The sequence below is a fragment of the Ophidiomyces ophidiicola genome (genome assembly GCF_022830035.1).
Source record: "Ophidiomyces ophidiicola strain CBS 122913 chromosome Unknown scaffold_1, whole genome shotgun sequence".
Lineage (NCBI taxonomy): Eukaryota > Fungi > Ascomycota > Eurotiomycetes > Onygenales > Onygenaceae > Ophidiomyces > Ophidiomyces ophidiicola.
In genome coordinates this window covers 1,369,236-1,386,960 of record NW_026054641.1, presented here as the reverse complement: position 1 = coordinate 1,386,960, position 17,725 = coordinate 1,369,236, and the positions used below count along the sequence as shown (strand labels likewise).

At 56.4% G+C, this 17,725-nt stretch overlaps 6 protein-coding genes across 6 annotated transcripts; 3 read left to right on the top strand and 3 right to left on the bottom strand.

Moving 5' to 3' along the window:
• Positions 1–705: 705 nt before the first annotated feature.
• LOZ57_000483 (uncharacterized protein) lies at positions 706–1,245 on the bottom strand (the record flags this gene model as incomplete). Its single annotated transcript, XM_049249582.1, has 1 exon — positions 706–1,245. One exon carries the CDS (start codon positions 1,243–1,245, stop codon positions 706–708), a length of 540 nt encoding a protein of 179 aa, XP_049111776.1.
• A 478-nt stretch (positions 1,246–1,723) lies between these two features.
• CNS1 (HSP70/90 co-chaperone) lies at positions 1,724–3,150 on the top strand (the record flags this gene model as incomplete). The annotated part of the gene is made up of 2 exons (XM_049249581.1): positions 1,724–2,297; positions 2,387–3,150. 2 exons carry the CDS (start codon positions 1,724–1,726, stop codon positions 3,148–3,150), a joined length of 1,338 nt encoding a protein of 445 aa, XP_049111775.1.
• Positions 3,151–3,895: 745 nt separating this feature from the next.
• Positions 3,896–6,309, bottom strand: LOZ57_000481 (uncharacterized protein; the record flags this gene model as incomplete). The annotated part of the gene is made up of 3 exons (XM_049249580.1): positions 3,896–5,063; positions 5,126–5,248; positions 5,306–6,309. 3 exons carry the CDS (start codon positions 6,307–6,309, stop codon positions 3,896–3,898), a joined length of 2,295 nt encoding a protein of 764 aa, XP_049111774.1.
• Positions 6,310–6,915: 606 nt separating this feature from the next.
• LOZ57_000480 (uncharacterized protein) lies at positions 6,916–8,121 on the top strand (the record flags this gene model as incomplete). The annotated part of the gene is made up of 1 exon (XM_049249579.1): positions 6,916–8,121. The coding sequence occupies one exon, from the start codon at positions 6,916–6,918 to the stop codon at positions 8,119–8,121; it is 1,206 nt and encodes a 401-aa protein (XP_049111773.1).
• A 1,513-nt stretch (positions 8,122–9,634) lies between these two features.
• Positions 9,635–12,965, top strand: LOZ57_000479 (uncharacterized protein; the record flags this gene model as incomplete). The annotated part of the gene is made up of 5 exons (XM_049249578.1): positions 9,635–10,042; positions 10,104–11,085; positions 11,144–12,459; positions 12,526–12,723; positions 12,783–12,965. The coding sequence occupies 5 exons, from the start codon at positions 9,635–9,637 to the stop codon at positions 12,963–12,965; spliced, it is 3,087 nt and encodes a 1,028-aa protein (XP_049111772.1).
• A 596-nt stretch (positions 12,966–13,561) lies between these two features.
• LOZ57_000478 (uncharacterized protein) lies at positions 13,562–17,537 on the bottom strand (the record flags this gene model as incomplete). The annotated part of the gene is made up of 5 exons (XM_049249577.1): positions 13,562–14,500; positions 14,554–14,757; positions 14,813–17,137; positions 17,207–17,300; positions 17,368–17,537. The coding sequence occupies 5 exons, from the start codon at positions 17,535–17,537 to the stop codon at positions 13,562–13,564; spliced, it is 3,732 nt and encodes a 1,243-aa protein (XP_049111771.1).
• Between the last annotated feature and the right edge of the window lie 188 nt (positions 17,538–17,725).

Sequence of the window (17,725 nt, the reverse complement as noted above, 5' to 3'; positions counted from 1 at the left end):
GAAGAGGATTGAAGAAAACGTTGGCTGCCTACGGAGTATTGGATAGTGATTGGCCAATACAAGATGCGGAGACGCAAATAGAGAAATACGAAAACTTGATATCTTTTAATGGAGGGAATCAGGCAACCGTTATCTAGAACAAGATGAAAGGTGCCGGACAATGCAGTGAATGTCTACTTGACAAGGTAGGGTTCGAAGTGAAAAAGAAGACATTGAACAAGGCAATAGCCGCCTCAAAACACGGAAAGGTGTGCTATATCGCCTTTCTTGAGTGAAGGAAATATCACTAAATCACAACTTTACCATTCAACGAAACTTCAAGCTCTAACAAAGGTTTAAATATATGGAGTGAAAGAGGGCGGCTCTTTGGCGGAAAATCGTGGTTTTGACTCGCCGAGATACGGAGACCAAACCTTGCGGGCCCGACCACGATATCGGAACGATAAGATAGGGGCCCAAGGGGATATTTCTGATACCCCTGGGGCCTGGTTACGTGGACAAGGCGGAGGGTTGGATGCCAATAACGATGTGGCTTGAGAACCCAAGTTCGCCTGGTGACGCGCTACAAGCCCACAAAACGCGTCAAATGTGGATGTGAATTCAATAATTGAGGTTGAGCCGTTGGAGCCGCCGACGCGAGAAATTTTCGTCGCGGCAGCGTGGCGGTAGGGATTGGCAGAACTATCAGTCACGTGAAGGTATTGCTTATTTAAGCACCATTATCGCTTGTCGGTGACTGTCATTTTGCTCACCAGCGTTCGTTTGATCCATGTCCATGTCCTCGCTGGCACTGGCGTTGGTTTTGACTGCCAGCTTCTTTTCAACATCTCCCAAGTCAACCTTTCTTAGCCCCTTCAGCTCATCCAATTCCCTCTGCAACCTGCAAGCTCTCTGTTGCAAGATCGCAATGCCGTTTCTCGCCAGCCCCAGCAGCTTCTGGATATCCCTCTGGTGCTGGCCGGCCATCCTTTCGATACGTCGGTCCTGTCTCTTAAGCTCCCGCGCGAGGCTGCGTTTCTGCTTGTCTTCCACGGTCATGACGTTGTTGACGAAATCGTACATCGGCTTGCAGTTCAGCTTGGATAGGTTCCCGGCCTTGGAATGCTTTGCGATGAATATGATGGAGGCATAGATGTCGTTGACGAGGGCGGCGATGCGCGCGGTCTTTTCGCTTGAGGCGAGCTTTTCTATGCCTGTGAGAGATAGCGCGCCTCCCACTGGGACAGTGGCGCTCTTCCTAGGCATCGTAGATGGAGGTGTTTGGTGTCGTGGGGTCGAACTGATTTACTAACGCTAGAATATTCAACATAGTGTTTTTATTATAGATTTAAGAACTATGGATTTCTCAGCTATCTCCTTGACAATGGTATTTTGGTTCTAATTTGCAATGGAACTGAGACCGGAGGCATGAAGCAAGCGGCTTTCACGTCGGCTTAATAAGACCACGGCCATTTTCCCATTGTCTCCTAATAAGGAGCTGTTCTGTAGAGCCCATCCCATGGCTTTGTTGAGCTCAAGGAAGCCCTGCATGTGATTCTCGCGACGTGACTGATGACGTCGTGGGTTTGTCGGTTTGTCATGTTTGTCTCGGACATAATTTTTTTATCGCATTGCGGGGAAGCAAAAAGAAACCCGCCAGGCAAGCTACAAACAACGCGGGCTCCCGTTCGGCGGAGGGAAGAGAACGGACAAGGGAGGAGAAATAAAGAACACTACCGTGACAATGGCCCGAATAGAAGAGCTCCCCAGCGCCTTCGACGACGCCCTCAACCTGAACGTCCCGCCCACCACCACCAACACGACTACTGCCAACGCCTCCCACGAGACCCCCTTTGGCATCAAACCCAATGGGCTAACGACAAGCGACCCCACAGCCCCCTCCCTACCGCCCTCGATGGCATCCGTCAAATCGCACTCGGCAGCCGAGATCCAGGCGATGCTGAACCAGACGCCGCTGTTCATGACGGACGTCGCGGCGGCGGCGCAGCCGGACGAGGGAGGAGGGGAGAACATGTTCCTGGAAGCCATCCGCGCGCTGCAGCACGAGGGCACGCAGCTGGAGGTGGCGCGCGGGTTCCGCGAGACGGGCAACGAGCTGGCGCGCGAGAAGAAGTGGCGCGATGCGCGTGAGTTCTACGACAAGGCGCTGGCGACGGTGCGCGCGAAGGAGGGGCAGGGAGAGGGGGAGGGGAAGGTGGTGTGGGATGTGAGTGCGGATCCGGAGGGGGATAGGGAGGCGATGAGGGAGGTGGAGGAGAAAGTGCTGGTCAACCGCGCGCTGTGTAATCTCGAGATGAGTACGAAAATCCCCCCCCTTCAGGCCCCGTGGGCCGTATATCTAGACACAGTAAAGAGCGCTAATCCGGCCGTATAACACTGCTACTAGAGAACTACCGCTCGTGCACGCTCGACTGCGCGGCGGCGCTGCAGCTCAACCCGCGCAACCTCAAAGCCTACTACCGCACGGCGCGCGCGCTGCTGGCGCTGGACAAGACCACGGCCGCCGGCGACGCCGCGCACCGCGGCCTGGCGCTCGACCCGGCCAACGCCGCGCTGCAGCAGCTCGCGCCGCGCATCGCCGCGCGCCACGCCGCCCTGGAGCAAGACGCCGCGCGCCGAAGGGCCGCCGACGCGCGCGCCGCACGCATCGCACGCACGCTGGCCACGGCGCTGCGGGCGCGCGGCATCCGCACGCGGTCATCAGCATCAGCATCAGCATCACAGCAGAAGCAGCAGCCGGAGCTGGAGGACGCGGCGATGCATCTGGCGCCGGACCCGGAGGCGGCGGGCAGCACGCTGGTGGTGCCGTGCGTGGTGCTGTATCCGGCGCACGCGCAGAGCGACGTGATCAAGGCGTTTGCCGAGACCGACTGCGTGCGCGAGCACCTGGCGTACCTGCTGCCGGCGCCGTGGGACCGCGAGGGCGAGTATACGGTGGACGGCGTGGAGTGCTTCATGGAGACGGCGGCGGGCGGGCTGGTGCGCGTCGGCAAGGACGTGAGTCTGCTGGAGGTGCTCAGCAGCAGCAACGGTGGTGGTGGCGCGGTGGTCGAGATTGTCGACGGGCTGGTGACGATACATGTCTTGCCGGCCGCCAGGAGCGCGCGGTGGATCGAGGAGCTAAAGGCGCGAAGGAGCGTGCGCGGATGATGGACCATAGTAGTACGGAGTAATGAGTTACTTGCATGATATAACTAACTACTACATACGTGGTGGCCTGCCCAGCCATGCATGCCCTCTTGGCCGCGGGAACAAGCGCTCCGTCGTGCGCTGCGCAGGATTCGCGTGGCGTTTCACCCCGAAGGATGTGTGCAGCATGGCGCGGACAGGCCCAGCGCGCAGTGCCAATAATATAGTTAGTTCAGCGGCGGCGCGCGTGGAGGGATTGTTACTTGTCTGGCGTGCAGCAAAACGATAATAACAAGAATAGTAGCGCCATTATTGAGGGTTAGATAGTCGGGAAGTACTCCGTAATAAGAAGAAAAATATCCAATTTTTAACTCGTCAAGCGCCCCCCAAGACACCCCCAAGCCCGATAAATCAGAGCGCGAAGAAATTCGAAGAAAAAAAAACAGCGAAATAAATCCGAAGCCGCCCCAATGCTGCTCCATTCTCTATCCCAGAAACGCGCGTAAAGAAGACGAATTGTACATGCATACATACAAAGGAGTGACGTATAAATACAGTTTGGTTTGGTATCACAGAACAGAAGAACAGGGCGTATACGGGCAGTACAGGAGTGATTGGCAACTCCGCACGGTGGATGGATGGCATGGGCGTTGTGAAGAGGAATGAAGAAGAAGAAGAAGAAGAAGAAGAAGAAGAAGAAGAAGAAGAAGTAGAAGGAAGAAGGTGTATAGAACATGTGCGGAGTACTCCGCATGAAGAATGGAAATCACGGCTGATAGCCCGCGCTTGGCAGCAGGAGATCCCAGTCGACCGAGTACATGCTGTCGAAGCCAAAGTCCGGGGTCAGGTTGTACGCCGTGGGGTCGACGAAGTCCGGCATGATGGCCAGCGACGACGCCATGGTGTTGAAGCCGGTGCGAATGGGGTGCTGCAGCAGGAGCTGCTGCTGTTGCTGCTGTTGTTGCTGTTGCTGTTGCTGTTGCTGCATCTGCTGGCTCTGTTGTAGGTACGACGAGGCGGAGGCGGATGGCATGCCAAGTTCGCTGGGCCGTCTCCCGTTTGGTTCTGGTGCGTTGCTCGTCGAAGGATCGTCGTTCAGGACGTAGCCTATGTCGCACCGCTTCAGGTATTTTCGGGTGGTCTGCTCGCCCCCAAACACCGAGGAGATCTCGGAGATCAGAGTTTCGGGCTCCAGGGGCTCGTGCATCCCACGGCTGTCGTGCATTTCCAGCATCTTGATGAGAATCTTCCTTCCATCCGCCACCGTGGAGTAATCGGCGTCCCGCAAACTCAGGTCGCAGATCACCATCTCGATGTCCTTGCGGATGTTATCGGCCGGGAACGACCGCTCGACCAGGAGGAAGGCGGCCAGGGCGACGGCGGCCGAGAAGATCTGGTAGCCCTGGATGAGGAACTTCTGGGACTTGGTGAACTCCTCCACGTTGCGGTTGCGCAGGTTATGGTAGACGGCCAGGACTTCGTTGGCAGCCTTGGCGCAGACGGACCACGAACGGCCGGTTCGGGTGTGGATGAAGGGCCGGTTCATGCGAATGCGCTGCATGCAGATGCAGCTATGGATCATATGGTGCTGCCAAGTAATGAATTCAAGATTGTCGGAGAGCACGTTGCATTCTCGGTTGGGCTTGATCTGGAAGTACCACGGAAACGTCGAGACAAGCTGCTCGATCTGATCGTCAATGCATTTCACATGCTCGTAGTTGTTGAGGAGGTCGATGTCGTTGTCGAAGAGCTTGCGGAAGACCATGAACACCTGGGAGCGAAGGATGTTTCCGCTGGCATCGGTGGGCTCGGTTATGGGTCGGGCCTCGACGGAGGTTTCAGTGATATCGATGTCGTTGCAGTGCGAGGGGAAGGGGACTTTGGTGGGATTGGAGTGGATCAAAGGGGTGCGGCCTAGACACATGGACTGGAAGCTATCGGGGCAAGGGGGATCAGCGGGGATTAGAAGCATTATGCGCGGATTGGGACAACGTACACATCGCAATTGAACAGCTCCCACCAGATGCGGCGGCGGTTCTCGTTCTCGACGCAGTTCTTGACGGGAAAATCGCGGTCCAGGCCGAGCGCTTGGGCGTTTCTCAAGGCCTGGCCAAGGCAGCTGTATTACGACGATCAATATAGGCAGGCGGCAGTGGGCAAGCGGAAGGAGACTCACGAATTCAGGGCCTCGACGTTCTTGGTGGCCAGCCAGTACGATTGGGTGACGAGGAAGGTTTCAATGCCGACCAGGGTCGGGCGGGATTCAAAGTTGCCTGCATGCAGCGCCTGGCGGGAGGCGGAGTAGAACATGTGGGCTCTATTTCGGATGCTGGACTCGGCAAAGCCGGCAGTTTTGGCGACGCGCAGCGGGAGGTAGATGGCGCTGGAGGAGATGATGGCGTAGAGCAGGGCGAGCCAGATCAGGTTGACGTCGTGCACCTTGGTGTCCCAGAAGGCGGCGTACTCGTCGAGGTAGGAGGGCACATGCACGACATGGTAGACCCAATTGAGGTGCTCGAGGTAGTAGGTGACCAGCAGGTCGCACTGGCGCTTGGTGGGCAGGAAGGCGATCAACTGGGTCTTCCAGAAGGCGGCGACCTCGGCGTGGCGGACGGGGCTCTGGCCGGCGGCGGCCAGGAAGGGCAGCGAGGCGGGCAGCAGCGAGGTGCCGGCGAGGTGCTGGGTCAGGCTGGCGAGGTGGTGCGGCGGGACGGAGGCCACGGTGTCGCGCACGGTGAGGGCGGCCGCGGCCAGCAGGGCGTCGGGGGGGTGTCTGAGGGGGGCGGCGGCGGGTTGGGACGGGTGGAGGGCGGTGGTGGTGGTGGTGGTGGTGGTGGCGGCGGCGGCGGCGGCGGGGGGATAGGCAGCGGCGGCGGAGAGGTCGGCGACGGCGGCGATATGGTTAGGCGGGCCCTTGGGGGCGCCGCGCATGCCATCGAGCAGCGAGGAGGGCGCGGGGTGCTTGCGGCAGAGGTCCTCGCGGCGATAGCGGGTGCACGAGTGGCAGGGCACATGGCGGTCGCACTTGAGCTTGTGGCGGCGGCACGGCAGGCAGCTGAGGGCGCGGCGGGTGCTGGGGCCTTTGCGCGGCTGCTTGGGCTGGGCGGCAGCGGCGGTGTTGTCGGGCAGGGTGGCGTGGACGGGGTTATTGGGCGGTGGAGGAGGAGGAGGAGGAGGCATGGCGGAGGGGAGCAGATCGGGGGGAGGGTTCATGGTGGTGAGGGCATTGGCCGGCCCGGAGGAGGAGAGGAAGAAAGAAAAGAAGGAGAGGAAGAAAGAAAAGAAGGAGAAGAAGGAGGAGAAGAAGAAGAAGAAGAAGAAGAAGAAGAAGGAGACTGAGAAGAAGCGGAGAAGCGGAGGCGGGCAGGCAGCGGCAGCATCATGCAAGGGGCATGGCGGAGGCGAGGGGACACGGCGGTCCGCAGGCCAGACGGGGAGCGCAGGGGGGGAGGAGAGCGTGGAAGTGGAGTAATAGGAGAGAGAGAGAGTCGGAGGAGAGTAGACAGCAGGAGAGAGAGAGAGAGAGAGAGAGAGAAGACGGAGAGAAGACGACAGCTTGCCGTGCAGCCTGGGCGCCGCAACCTCGCTGGCCGTCCACGCCGCCCCGCTTTTTGCCGTCTTGGGGCTGGGTCGCGTGGGGTGTACCGCGCGCCGTAGTGTTTAGCTAGCTTAGTCAGCACGCCAGGCAGCAGGCTCAGTCAGCTGGTTCTCTCTCTCTCTCTCTGGTATTTCTCTCTCTCTCTCTCTCTCTCTCGCTCTGCCTGCCTCCCCCCCCTTACCCCCGCCATGAACCCCCCCGGCGTGCCCCCGTTCCACGCCCAGCAGCCCTTCCCGCCGCACTTCGCCAACGCCCCCGCCTACCACCCACTCCAGCAGCAGCAGCAGCAACAGCCACCCCAGCAGCTCGCCCAGCACCCGCAACAACAACAGCAGCAGCAGCATGCGCAGCACGGCCTGCACCAGCAGGTGCCCTTCTATCCCGCCCCGGGCCTCTACGCCCACGATCCCACGCCCCAGCTGCAGCCGCCGCAACAGCAGCACCAGCAGCCCTTCGCCCATGCCGCCCACGCCATGCCGCCGCAGCCCGCCGCCGCGCCCATCATGATGTCGCCCGCCCAGCTGCCGCATAACCGTGAGTCTGAGTCTGCCATTGCCGCCTCGCTGCGTCTGACACCCCCTCTAGCTGTCGCCCATCACCCCGGCTTCTCGCAGCCGCCGTTCTCGCACCCCGGCATGCCCGCCGCCGGCCCCCAGCTCGCCCACAACAACAACAACAATACCGCTGCCTTCGCGCAGTCCATGCCCATGCCCGTGCCCATGCCCATGGCCAGCGCTGCCATGCCGCGCCCTGCCTTCACCACGCCCGCCCGCCCGCCGCCGCCGCTGCCCGGCCAGCCCGCCGTGCACACGCCCACCGCGCCGCAGTTCCAGCCCTCCCCGTCGCCGCACTCCCCGCATCCTCCCGCCCAGGCTGCCCACGCCGCCGCCGCGGCTGCTCGCGAGAAGGCCCGCGTCACCGTGCTGCTCGACATCAACTCCGCGCTGCTCCAGGAGGTCGTGCACCTGCAGGCCACCGGCAAGGCCGGCGTCGCCAACCAGCCCACCACCACCACCACCACCAACAACCCGTCGCCCGATCCCAGCGCCGCCAAACCCACCACCAAGGCCTCGCCCGCGTACGTCGACTGCATGCGCCGCCTGCAGGCCAACCTCGCCTACCTGGCCACCATCGCCGACCGCGCCAAAAAGGCCGGCGCCCACGCCCCCGCCGCCCCGGCCATCATGACCCCGCCGCCCAGCTTGCCCGCCCTGCAGCCCGCCTACGCCCAGCTCAACGACCTCTTCCCCCCCGCCGCCGCCGCCGCCGCTGCCCCTGCCGCCAAGGGCCCGCTGCCGCCGCGCCCTGCTGCGCCCCAGCCCATGCCGCCCCACGCCCAGCCCTTCGTCGCCATGGATGGCATCCCGGGCTCCGTCGGCGCCATCGCCGGCTGAGTCGCCATTCTGGAATCCTTGTTAGTCTTCTTTCGTTCTTCGAAAATAATAGCCGAGAAATCCACGGAAAGTAATCATGGGGAGGACCCTGGGGGGAGGGAGGGAGCAGCACGCGCCCCATTGTGACTGTTTCCAGGATTGGAAGGGAGAATATTCACCCGTCGACACGCCGCGATCCTGGCTGGCGTGCTTGACCAGCATCCAAAGTCCATATACTATTTGCCAAAGAGCAAGCCCGACAACCTTCTTTTTGGCCTTTTTGTTTTCTTACTTGTATTCTTATTTTTTCTGTTTTCCTTTTTACTCCTTCTCTTTTGGTTACAGCTTGCCGCCGCCATCTCTCCTCCCCCAATCACCTGGTTGTTCGGCCGTGACCAGGGTGATTCGTTTCACGCCAACTAGTTAGTTACATGGGTTTGGTTGCATCTTCAGCCAACTAGTTACTTAGTCCCAGGGCCCGGGTTCGCCGCGCTTATTCGCCTCACGCCGTTCTTGCGTCCACCCGCGCTGTTGGGTTTACGACGGTGGCAGCAGCAGGGGCGTAACGCAAGCGCTTCCAGCCTCTCACCCCTGGCGCCAGAGACAGGGCTGCGCTACGTCTGTGATAGGGCTGCCTATTCGCCGTTCTACGCCGGACGACGATGGGCCATAGTTAGTTGCTTTTTGCCCGAGACTAGTTCCTCTGAGCGGTTTCGCGGCCTCAGTTGGTTCCTAGACAGCATAGGTGAACTACCATTCTACTGTACATACATACAAACAACACTGCCGCCGTCTCTGTACATACATCCATACTCCCTACTTCACCGCGTAGACCAGCGCGGTCGTCGTGGCAGCCCGCCAGCCACGTGACAATGCAAAGCACGCAAACATTTCGAGCTTCTTTTTCAGCTTCTCATCGCATCGCCAGCGACCACGACGACGACCACGACGACGAACCTCCCCAGCGGACGCCCTGCCCTTCCTACCCTCTGCTCCAGCCAGGCCCGGAGATCCCCCCCTCCCGCCGCTCTCCCTCCCCGCTCTGGCGTCGTGCATGCTCACAGCGCCCCAGTCGCTGTCGCCGCCGCTGCTGCTGCTCGTGGAGAGTCTTCCGCTCCGGCGCGCCGTCTCACAGCCAGCCGGGCTCTGCCGGTCTTCCCGTCCTCCATTGCGGCGTCGTCTGCACCTCTGGCCGTGCCAACCGCCGCTTTACCCACAGCCAGCCCACCTCAAACGTGGTTGGACCTCGTCGTCGTTGTCGTCGTCGTTGTCGTCGTCGTTGCTCGCGCGCTCGATTACGCCGCAGCGCCTAGACCCTCATCTTCCCCGTCGCCAGTCACAGCCAACGCCCTGTTTGCCGCCCGCGTCACCTGCCCCTGCAACACATTCACCAGCAGCAGCAGCGCTTACTATTCACCACGGCCTCGCACCAGCGTGCCGCCTGCCAGGAACAACTTTCCGGCCCTCGCCAATCCGCCCGCAGCAGCAGACACATAAATACCGCCTTTGTCTCCCCTCCCTCCGTTCTTTCACCATGGACCTCAACGGCACCCCGTCTCTCAAATCCAAACGCAAACACAGCGACTCCAGCCCGCTCTCCCTGCCCTCTGCCAAACACCGCCGCGCAGATAACACCTCCTCCTCCGCATCCATGTCTCCCGCTGCCGCGGCTGCGGCCGTCGACGAAGCCGCCGTCATGCAGATGCTGCCCGTGGGCAGCAATGCCGACTCGGCGGAGTGGCAGGAGACCATCGAGATGGTGGTGAAGAGCGTGGTGTCGATCCATTTCTGCCAGACCGCGTCGTTTGACACCGACTTGTCCATGTCCAGCCAGGCCACGGGCTTTGTGGTCGATGCCGAGCGTGGGTATATCCTGACCAATCGCCATGTTGTGTGCGCCGGCCCCTTTTGGGGGTATTGTATTTTTGATAATCATGAAGAGGTATGTAGCTCTAAATGCCTTTTTATTGGTAGACTGGCTAACGGGGAGGATTCCGCGATAGTGTGACGTTACGCCTATCTATCGAGATCCAGTCCATGACTTCGGCATCCTCAGATTCGACCCCAAAGCAATCAAGTACATGCCTCTCACAGAACTCAAACTGCAGCCAGAATCTGCCCGCGTTGGCGTGGAAATTAGGGTTGTTGGCAACGACGCCGGTGAAAAGCTTAGCATCCTCTCCGGCGTCATCAGCCGTCTGGACCGCAACGCCCCCGAGTACGGCGAAGGCTACAGCGACTTCAACACAAATTACATCCAGGCCGCCGCCGCCGCCAGCGGAGGCAGTTCCGGCAGCCCCGTCGTGAATATTGACGGCCACGCCATCGCGCTGCAAGCCGGCGGTCGTGCTGACGGCGCCGCCACCGACTACTTCCTCCCGCTCGACCGTCCGCTCCGCGCGCTGCAATGCATCCAGAAAGGAGAAGCGGTCAGCCGCGGAACCATCCAGACCCAGTGGATCCTCAAGCCCTTCGACGAGTGTCGCCGCCTGGGCCTGACGCCGGAATGGGAGACCAAAGTCCGCCAGGCCGCCCCCAAAGAGACGGGCATGCTTGTCGCCGAGATCGTTCTCCCAGAAGGCCCCGCCGACGGCAAGTTGAAAGAAGGCGACGTGTTGCTGAAAGTCAACGGCGAGCTGCTCACGCAGTTCATTCGGTTGGATGACATTCTCGACTCGAGCGTTGGGGGCGACGTCCAGCTCCTCCTTCAGCGAGGTGGCGAGGATCTCGAGGTCACTTGCAAAGTTCAGGACCTGCATGATATCACTCCATCTCGATACGTGACCGTGGCAGGCGCGACGTTTCACGATTTGTCGTACCAACAAGCAAGACTCTACGCTATTGCTTGTAAAGGGGTGTATGTCTGCGAGGCCGCAGGTTCTTTCAAATTGGAAAATACATTTTCGGGGTGGATTGTCGATTCCGTTGATAAGAGGCCAACCAAAGATCTAGATGAATTTATCGAAGTTATGAAGACTATCCCAGGTATATATGCCCCATAGCCCCATTCCCCTTAAGCGCCTGCCTAACAACTTTACTCTAGATCGCGCTAGAGTCGTTCTATCATATAGACACATTCGAGACCTGCATACGCGCGGCACGCACATCATCCACATTGACCGCCATTGGCACCCGCACATGGAACTCGCGCAAAGAAACGACGAAACCGGCCTGTGGGACTTCACACGTCTTGCCGAGCCAATCCCCGCGGAGCCCCCGGTTCCGCGCAAGGCGGATTTCATCCAGCTGGACGGCGTGAGCCATCCTGCCGCGGCGGATATCGTGCGAAGCTTCGTTCGCGTTTCGTGTACGATCCCCGTGAAGCTGGATGGCTTTCCGCAGGCCCGAAAGACCGGGTTTGGTTTGGTGGTCGATGCGGAGAAGGGCCTTGTTGTGATATCCAGAGCTATTGTCCCCTTCGATCTGTGCGATATCAACGTTACCGTTGCCGATTCGGTGATCGTGAGCGCGAAAGTTGTCTTTTTGCATCCCCTCCAGAACTACACGATCATCCAGTACGATCCTAGTCTCGTCCAGGCGCCGATCAAATCGGCTCGCTTAACTTCTGAGTATATGAAGCAAGGTGTGGACACCTTGTTTGTTGGCTTCAATCAGAATCTGCGAATTGTCGTTGCGAAAACGGCTGTGACGGATATTACGACTGTTGCCATTCCGCCCAACGCGTCTGCCCCTAGGTACCGTGCAATAAACCTGGATGCCATTACCGTCGACACGGGACTCAGCAGCCAGTGTACCAGTGGTGTCCTGCTCGGAGACGATGGTGTTGTTCAAGCCCTGTGGCTGAATTACCTGGGCGAGCGCACACAATCGTCGCATAAAGACGTGGAATATCACCTCGGCCTTGCCACGCCGTCTCTCATACCCGTCATCTCTCAAATCCAAAACGGGACGATCCCCCGCCTACGCATCTTGGACATGGAAACATACGTTATCCAGATGAGCCAGGCGCGGGTCATGGGCGTCTCCGAAGAATGGATCAACAAAGTCGCCGAAGCCAATTCCGCGCGGCACGAGCTGTTCATGGTGCGCAAGGTCGACTGCTCGTCGCCGCTGAGCACCGATCGCCGGCCCTTGCAGGAAGGCGACGTCATCCTGACCCTCAACGACAAGCTGATCACGCGCGTGTCGGAGTTCGATGTGATGTACGGCCAGGAGACGCTCGACGCCCTGATTGTGCGCAACGGCGAGGAGAAGCGCATCCAGATCCAGACCGTGCCCACGGAGGACCTGGAGACGGATCGCGCCCTGGGATTCTGCGGCGCCGTGCTGCAGAAACCGCATCATGCGGTTCGGCAGCAGATTAGCAAACTCCACAGCGAAGTCTATGTAAGCGCCAGGGTATGTATCAATATCTTGCAAGAAAGATCTTCCTTTTTGATAGTTGATACTGACAATCCTTTCCAGTCCCGCGGCTCCCCCGCCTACCAATACGGCCTGTCCCCGACCAACTTCATCACCGCCGTCAACGGCGTCAAAACCCCCGATCTCGACTCCTTCATCCGTGAAGTCAGCACCATCCCCAACAACACGTATTTCCGCCTTCGAGCCGTGACGTTCGACAACGTGCCGTGGGTGGTCACCATGAAGAAAAACGACCACTACGTAAGCCATCCCCCCAACCCCCCTTCCCTTCCCTACCTGTACTGATTAATTCCATATAGTTCCCCATGTCCGAATACGTCAAGGACGCCTCGGCTCCGCTGGGCTGGCGCACCATCCGCTACGACGGCAAGCGTCGCGGCACCGGCGATCTCTCCAATTTCAACGCCGATGCCATGGATGAAGGTCGAGACGATGGCCCCAGTGACGCCGAGCCGGACGAGTGTTGCCACGCGCGCAACTAGACTTGCTTAAATAGTTAGTTAACGGAAGCAAGGATCTTTCTCAGGGATTTATTTAGAAAAAGATTTATCAAAAAAAAGAAGAAGAATGACTTGCTCATGTACTGTATGTGTATAACCACTCTGGACTGCTCCTGGGGGCCCTTTGGCTGCTTTTCTGGGGGCTGGGGCTGGGCTTTGGCATATTGGGTAGTTAGTTATATGGTGTTCCAGGTCGACGACTTCTCTTTCTTACCTTTTGCCATTTTTTCCTAGAGTCTCGATGAAACTTAGTAGTAGTAGTAACAATATATTCTTCCTTGTTCTACCAAAACAGAAAAAAGCAGAAAGTAGCTCTATTTACTGGTCTTCCATATGCCCATGGTCGCTTAAAAAAGTGCAGACAAAATGAGTCAGAAATTGCTTCTTCATAGAAGAGAAGAAACACATGAATAAATGCTGTTGCCTTTTAACCTCCGTATATCCGATTCACTCTTTTAACACGGCCCGTAATTCCCAAGATGTACCGCCGAAAAAAAAAGCCGTGCTAAGTGTTTAAACCAATTCCCATTCCAAAATGGAGCCATTCTTCTCCATCTCCGTGTAAACCACCATCCAAATTACTGAACTCCAAACGTCCATCCTCCGTTCCTCTTCAGTCTCTCCCTTTGTTCGATATCCCATCTAACTTCCTCCACTGTCAGGCCATCCGTTCCAACCCAGTTGGCACTACTGGTTCTTTCCCGGAACCTTCTAAACCGATCTTTGTTGTCTTTGAAAATCTCTTCCATATGTAATGGCGCCGTGGGGCCGAATACCATTTCCCCATCTCGACCTTCTTGTTCTATTAGGATGTTGCGAAGATTTTCTTCTTTTGCCCATTCGGGTACATGGTATGGCTCGGTCTCAGAGTCCTCGTCTTCGCTATCCGTTGGGATTTCAGGAAGCTTAATATTTTCACCATGGGGGTATGCTGGGGAAGAGCGAACAATCTTCTGCTGTGGTATTTTACCCGGAGTTTTGTGAGAACCGGCATATGATGGGTTCGATTCAGCAAATGGGATCTTTCCGTTTGCGAATTTAGACATTTCCAAGGGGTGGGCGGGCTGCGAGTGACCAGAAGGTTGCAATTGCCGTGCTGCAGCGGGCGGATGTTTGAAAATAGACGCTCCGCCCTGGACTGGGGTCGGAGCCGATGGTGCAGCAAAATTGGTTGGAGGGGCTTGCGGCTTAAGTTCCTGCGTTCCCATTAATTGTTGTTCTTGGGCAAAATTCGTCTTTGTACTTACTTTTCGGACAGTTGACTGACGAATTGGGGGTGCCATCGTTGGCCGAACAGTCTCACTAGGAACTTTTTCGTCGGTCTTCCTTCGCTTCCCCGAAACTGACCGCACAGCTTCTTCCTCATTAGCACGTTTAGGTGGTTTTGCAGGGTTGATAGTGGGTTGCAGCCTGCTTGAGGGTTGAGCAGAATTCAACCTTGATGCAGGCCTTATTTGGCCCATTTCTGAACGCTGAGAAGTCTGAAAGCTAGATTTTTCAGAATGGAGAGCAGTACCCTTAGGAGAGGGGTTAGAATCATATTCAAGAGACCCATGCCGGTTCAACATACCGTGTCATTCGTGGTACCGGTTTGCTGGCTCCTCTGCTGCAATTTTCGAGCATTTTCCAGTCGTCTTTGCTCAATTGCCTGCTTCTTCATGGCACTCTTCGGGTCTTCTGCCGCCAGTCGTTCACGTTCCTTTCGTTCCGCTTCAATAGTCAGCTGTTCTTGTTTGCGATCAGCCTCGCGTCGCTGCTGTGCTTCACGACGTTGCTAGAGGTCGTTAATAGATGACAGGTGGTGAAAAGTATTCATGAAGGTAGCTCACCTGTTCTCGTCTCTCAGCGGTGAGAGCAGCTTTCGATTTGGAACTAGAAACTGTGGTAGAGCTTTTGAAACTACCTGCGGAGCTGCTTGTTTGCGATGAAGCAATGCTTGCTTTTTTAACAGAAAGTTGTCGGGTAATTCCTGGTGTATGGATAGAATCTTGAGTACCCACTGCACTAGGGGTCGCAGAATTCAATGGAATTCGCTGTGACAAAGTTCCAATTTTAATAGACAGGGGTTGAGGTCTTGCCTTCTGTGTCTCCCTTATTGGTTTAACTAATCGTCGATCATTTTTCTTCGCCTGGCTTTGAGTTAACGTTGGGATATAGAACTTAGCATCTTCCTCGCGACGCAATTCTGGCTCCGCCTGTTTTGGAGCTGCTTGATGCTTCGGTAGATTTAGTTTGGTCACAGGAGCCGGGGGGATCGCAACATCATCTAGTTTTTGCCTTACGGAGGGTGGGTTTTGCATCGTTTTAGGGCGGGCGGTGTTCGCTCTTTCAACTTCTCGGGCTTTTTCCAATTGTTCCTCAATGCGCTGGCGTTCCTTCAATTTTTGCTCCCTGTGTCTCTCCTCTTTTTCTGTCGAACTCCGAGTACGACGGCCCTCTTGTTTTATCGGGCTGGCTGATGTCGATGGGCGAGATACACTTTTATTGAACACACCATTTAAACTCGGATATCCTGTATTTTGGGGCCGAATTGCACTTGATGATATGGTGTCCTTTCCTGTTGCAGGCGAGGCACCATTACTACTAAATAATCCTTTAGCGGATTTCATGATTGACTGAAGCTTGGACTTGGACGCGCTCAACGGCCCCTCAAAACGCTTGGGCGAGCTCACGGGTGTTGTGGAACTTTTTGGTGTTCCGTCCACAGTGGTAGATTTATATAAGGATCCTGCTGTCCCGGGGCGAGGCGAGCCAATTAGTGACGAGACGGACGCAGACTTCCCATGAGAAATGAAATGCTTTGGTGCGGGTGACCGACGCTCAGGGGTGCCCATCCGCAATGACCTGAATCTGCTAGATGGGTCAGGATTCGACGGTAGTCCGGATTTAGGCCTCTCTCCCGCCTCTAGGCTCTGGTCCTGAACAAAATGAGACTTTTGAACCAGGAAAGGCGAACTTAAAGGCTTCGATACATCATCATCAACTGGCGTGTCGTCTCCAAAACTTGTCTTCGGAGCCTCGTCGGATGGTACAATACGTGAAACTGGTAATTCTGGATAAGAAATTTGTTGTGAGGCTAGTGGAGCAGTCGATGCAATTGACTTAGTGCTTCTTGTTGATTGTGTTTTTCCAAGCATGTTTATTTTCTCGTGAAGTAGTTGTGTTGACGATTTGGTGTGTAGCGTAGGAGCTTTGACGTCTGAATCAGATTCACCGTGAACTGAGGATTGCACATTGTCCACGCTATCTGCAACGCTGGTTTGTCGATTGTTCTCTTCACCTAACAGTTGGGTCATTCTTGCTCCAGTCGGGCGACCAAAATAGGCGCTTTTCGAAGGGTCAATCTGGCTTATCCTAGAAATCCTAGGACCTCCAATACTTTTTTTAGTCAGCGGTTCTCTAGCTGGTAGAGATGCAAAGCTAAGACTGCTCTTCCGAAGAAGAGGGCGACCAGGTGTAGACTTTTCAGACGGTGAGCCCATATCATCAAAGTGATCAAGAAGATTATCAATTTTTTGTTGCTCGAGTACGGTCGAAATGCTTTTTTGGTTAGGAGGCTGGGGTCGGGGAGGTGTCTCGTTTGCCATCAACTGACGGACAGGCGATGAAGGTAGAGAGGCTTTCTTATGGGAGGGAGAGGGAGAGTGATCCATGTCTACGGGATCTAGAGTGTTATCCTTGCTTGCTACAACCTCCTGTGCGGAGTGAAATGATTCATCGTTCGTGCGAGCAATCGACGGGCTATCATCTGGAGCGTCTCCTAGTATTGTAGACTCATCGGCACGCTGCGTAACTGTGGCACCACCCTCAAACTCGGATGCTGCCACTACTTCTGGAGCGGATTCTGGCTGTGATTCCGACGTTGCATTTGTTTCAGTTTCACATTCAGTCGCAAGTACATTCGTACTCTCTAAGGCAAGTTCTGCCTTCTGCGTTAAAGAGATGTCTAGCTCCATCTTGCCATCGTCGACTATCCCATGGTAGCCAGAATCATTGTTATAATCCGAATTAGAGTTCTGAGTTTGAGTAGGGCCCCATTGGTGCTGATGAATTGGCTCTCGAGTAACAGACAGTTTTGAAATCTCGTGGTTAAACCGATTTGATGGAAGAGGATTCGGGTTGGCAACCTGGGAAGAAAATATATCGCTCAAAGGCTAATTATAATCAGCCAGCCTTTCACATTGGCGCCAGTGAATGACAAAACATAGCGGCATATAACTTACAATTCGCTGCGTAGCCGGTGTCTTCATTCTCCTAATAGTGCGAGGCGTTTTACCTCGCAGTTTCCCCGGTGTTTTGAACATTTCGGCGACATTACTATACCCATTCTCAATCAGACCGCATTGTTACGAAAAAAGAAGCGCTGTGTCAGGCGGGCACATACAGTTGATCACCTCGAAAGACGCCAGCCATATGTTCATTCAACCAATGGAGTTCATGGCGAACGGGAAACTCCACTTCCTCCATCTCCTGGTCTACCAATTGTAAAATATTTTCCTTCTCGGCGGCAATCCATTTTGATGAGCCCACTGGCATCTGCAATTTCGACGCCATGGTGAACTGTAAACAAAGAAGTCGCGGAGGAAAGGCGGGAGAGGATTGGCGGGAGGCAATGTTAGTGAAGTAAGAGATACGAATTATGTTTTCATAGAATTTTATACCGCATTATATGGGAGTGAAGGGGTGTAGGTCGTCAACGGCGGGGATCTGTGTTGATGTTCGAAGTGTGAGTTGCGATGCGA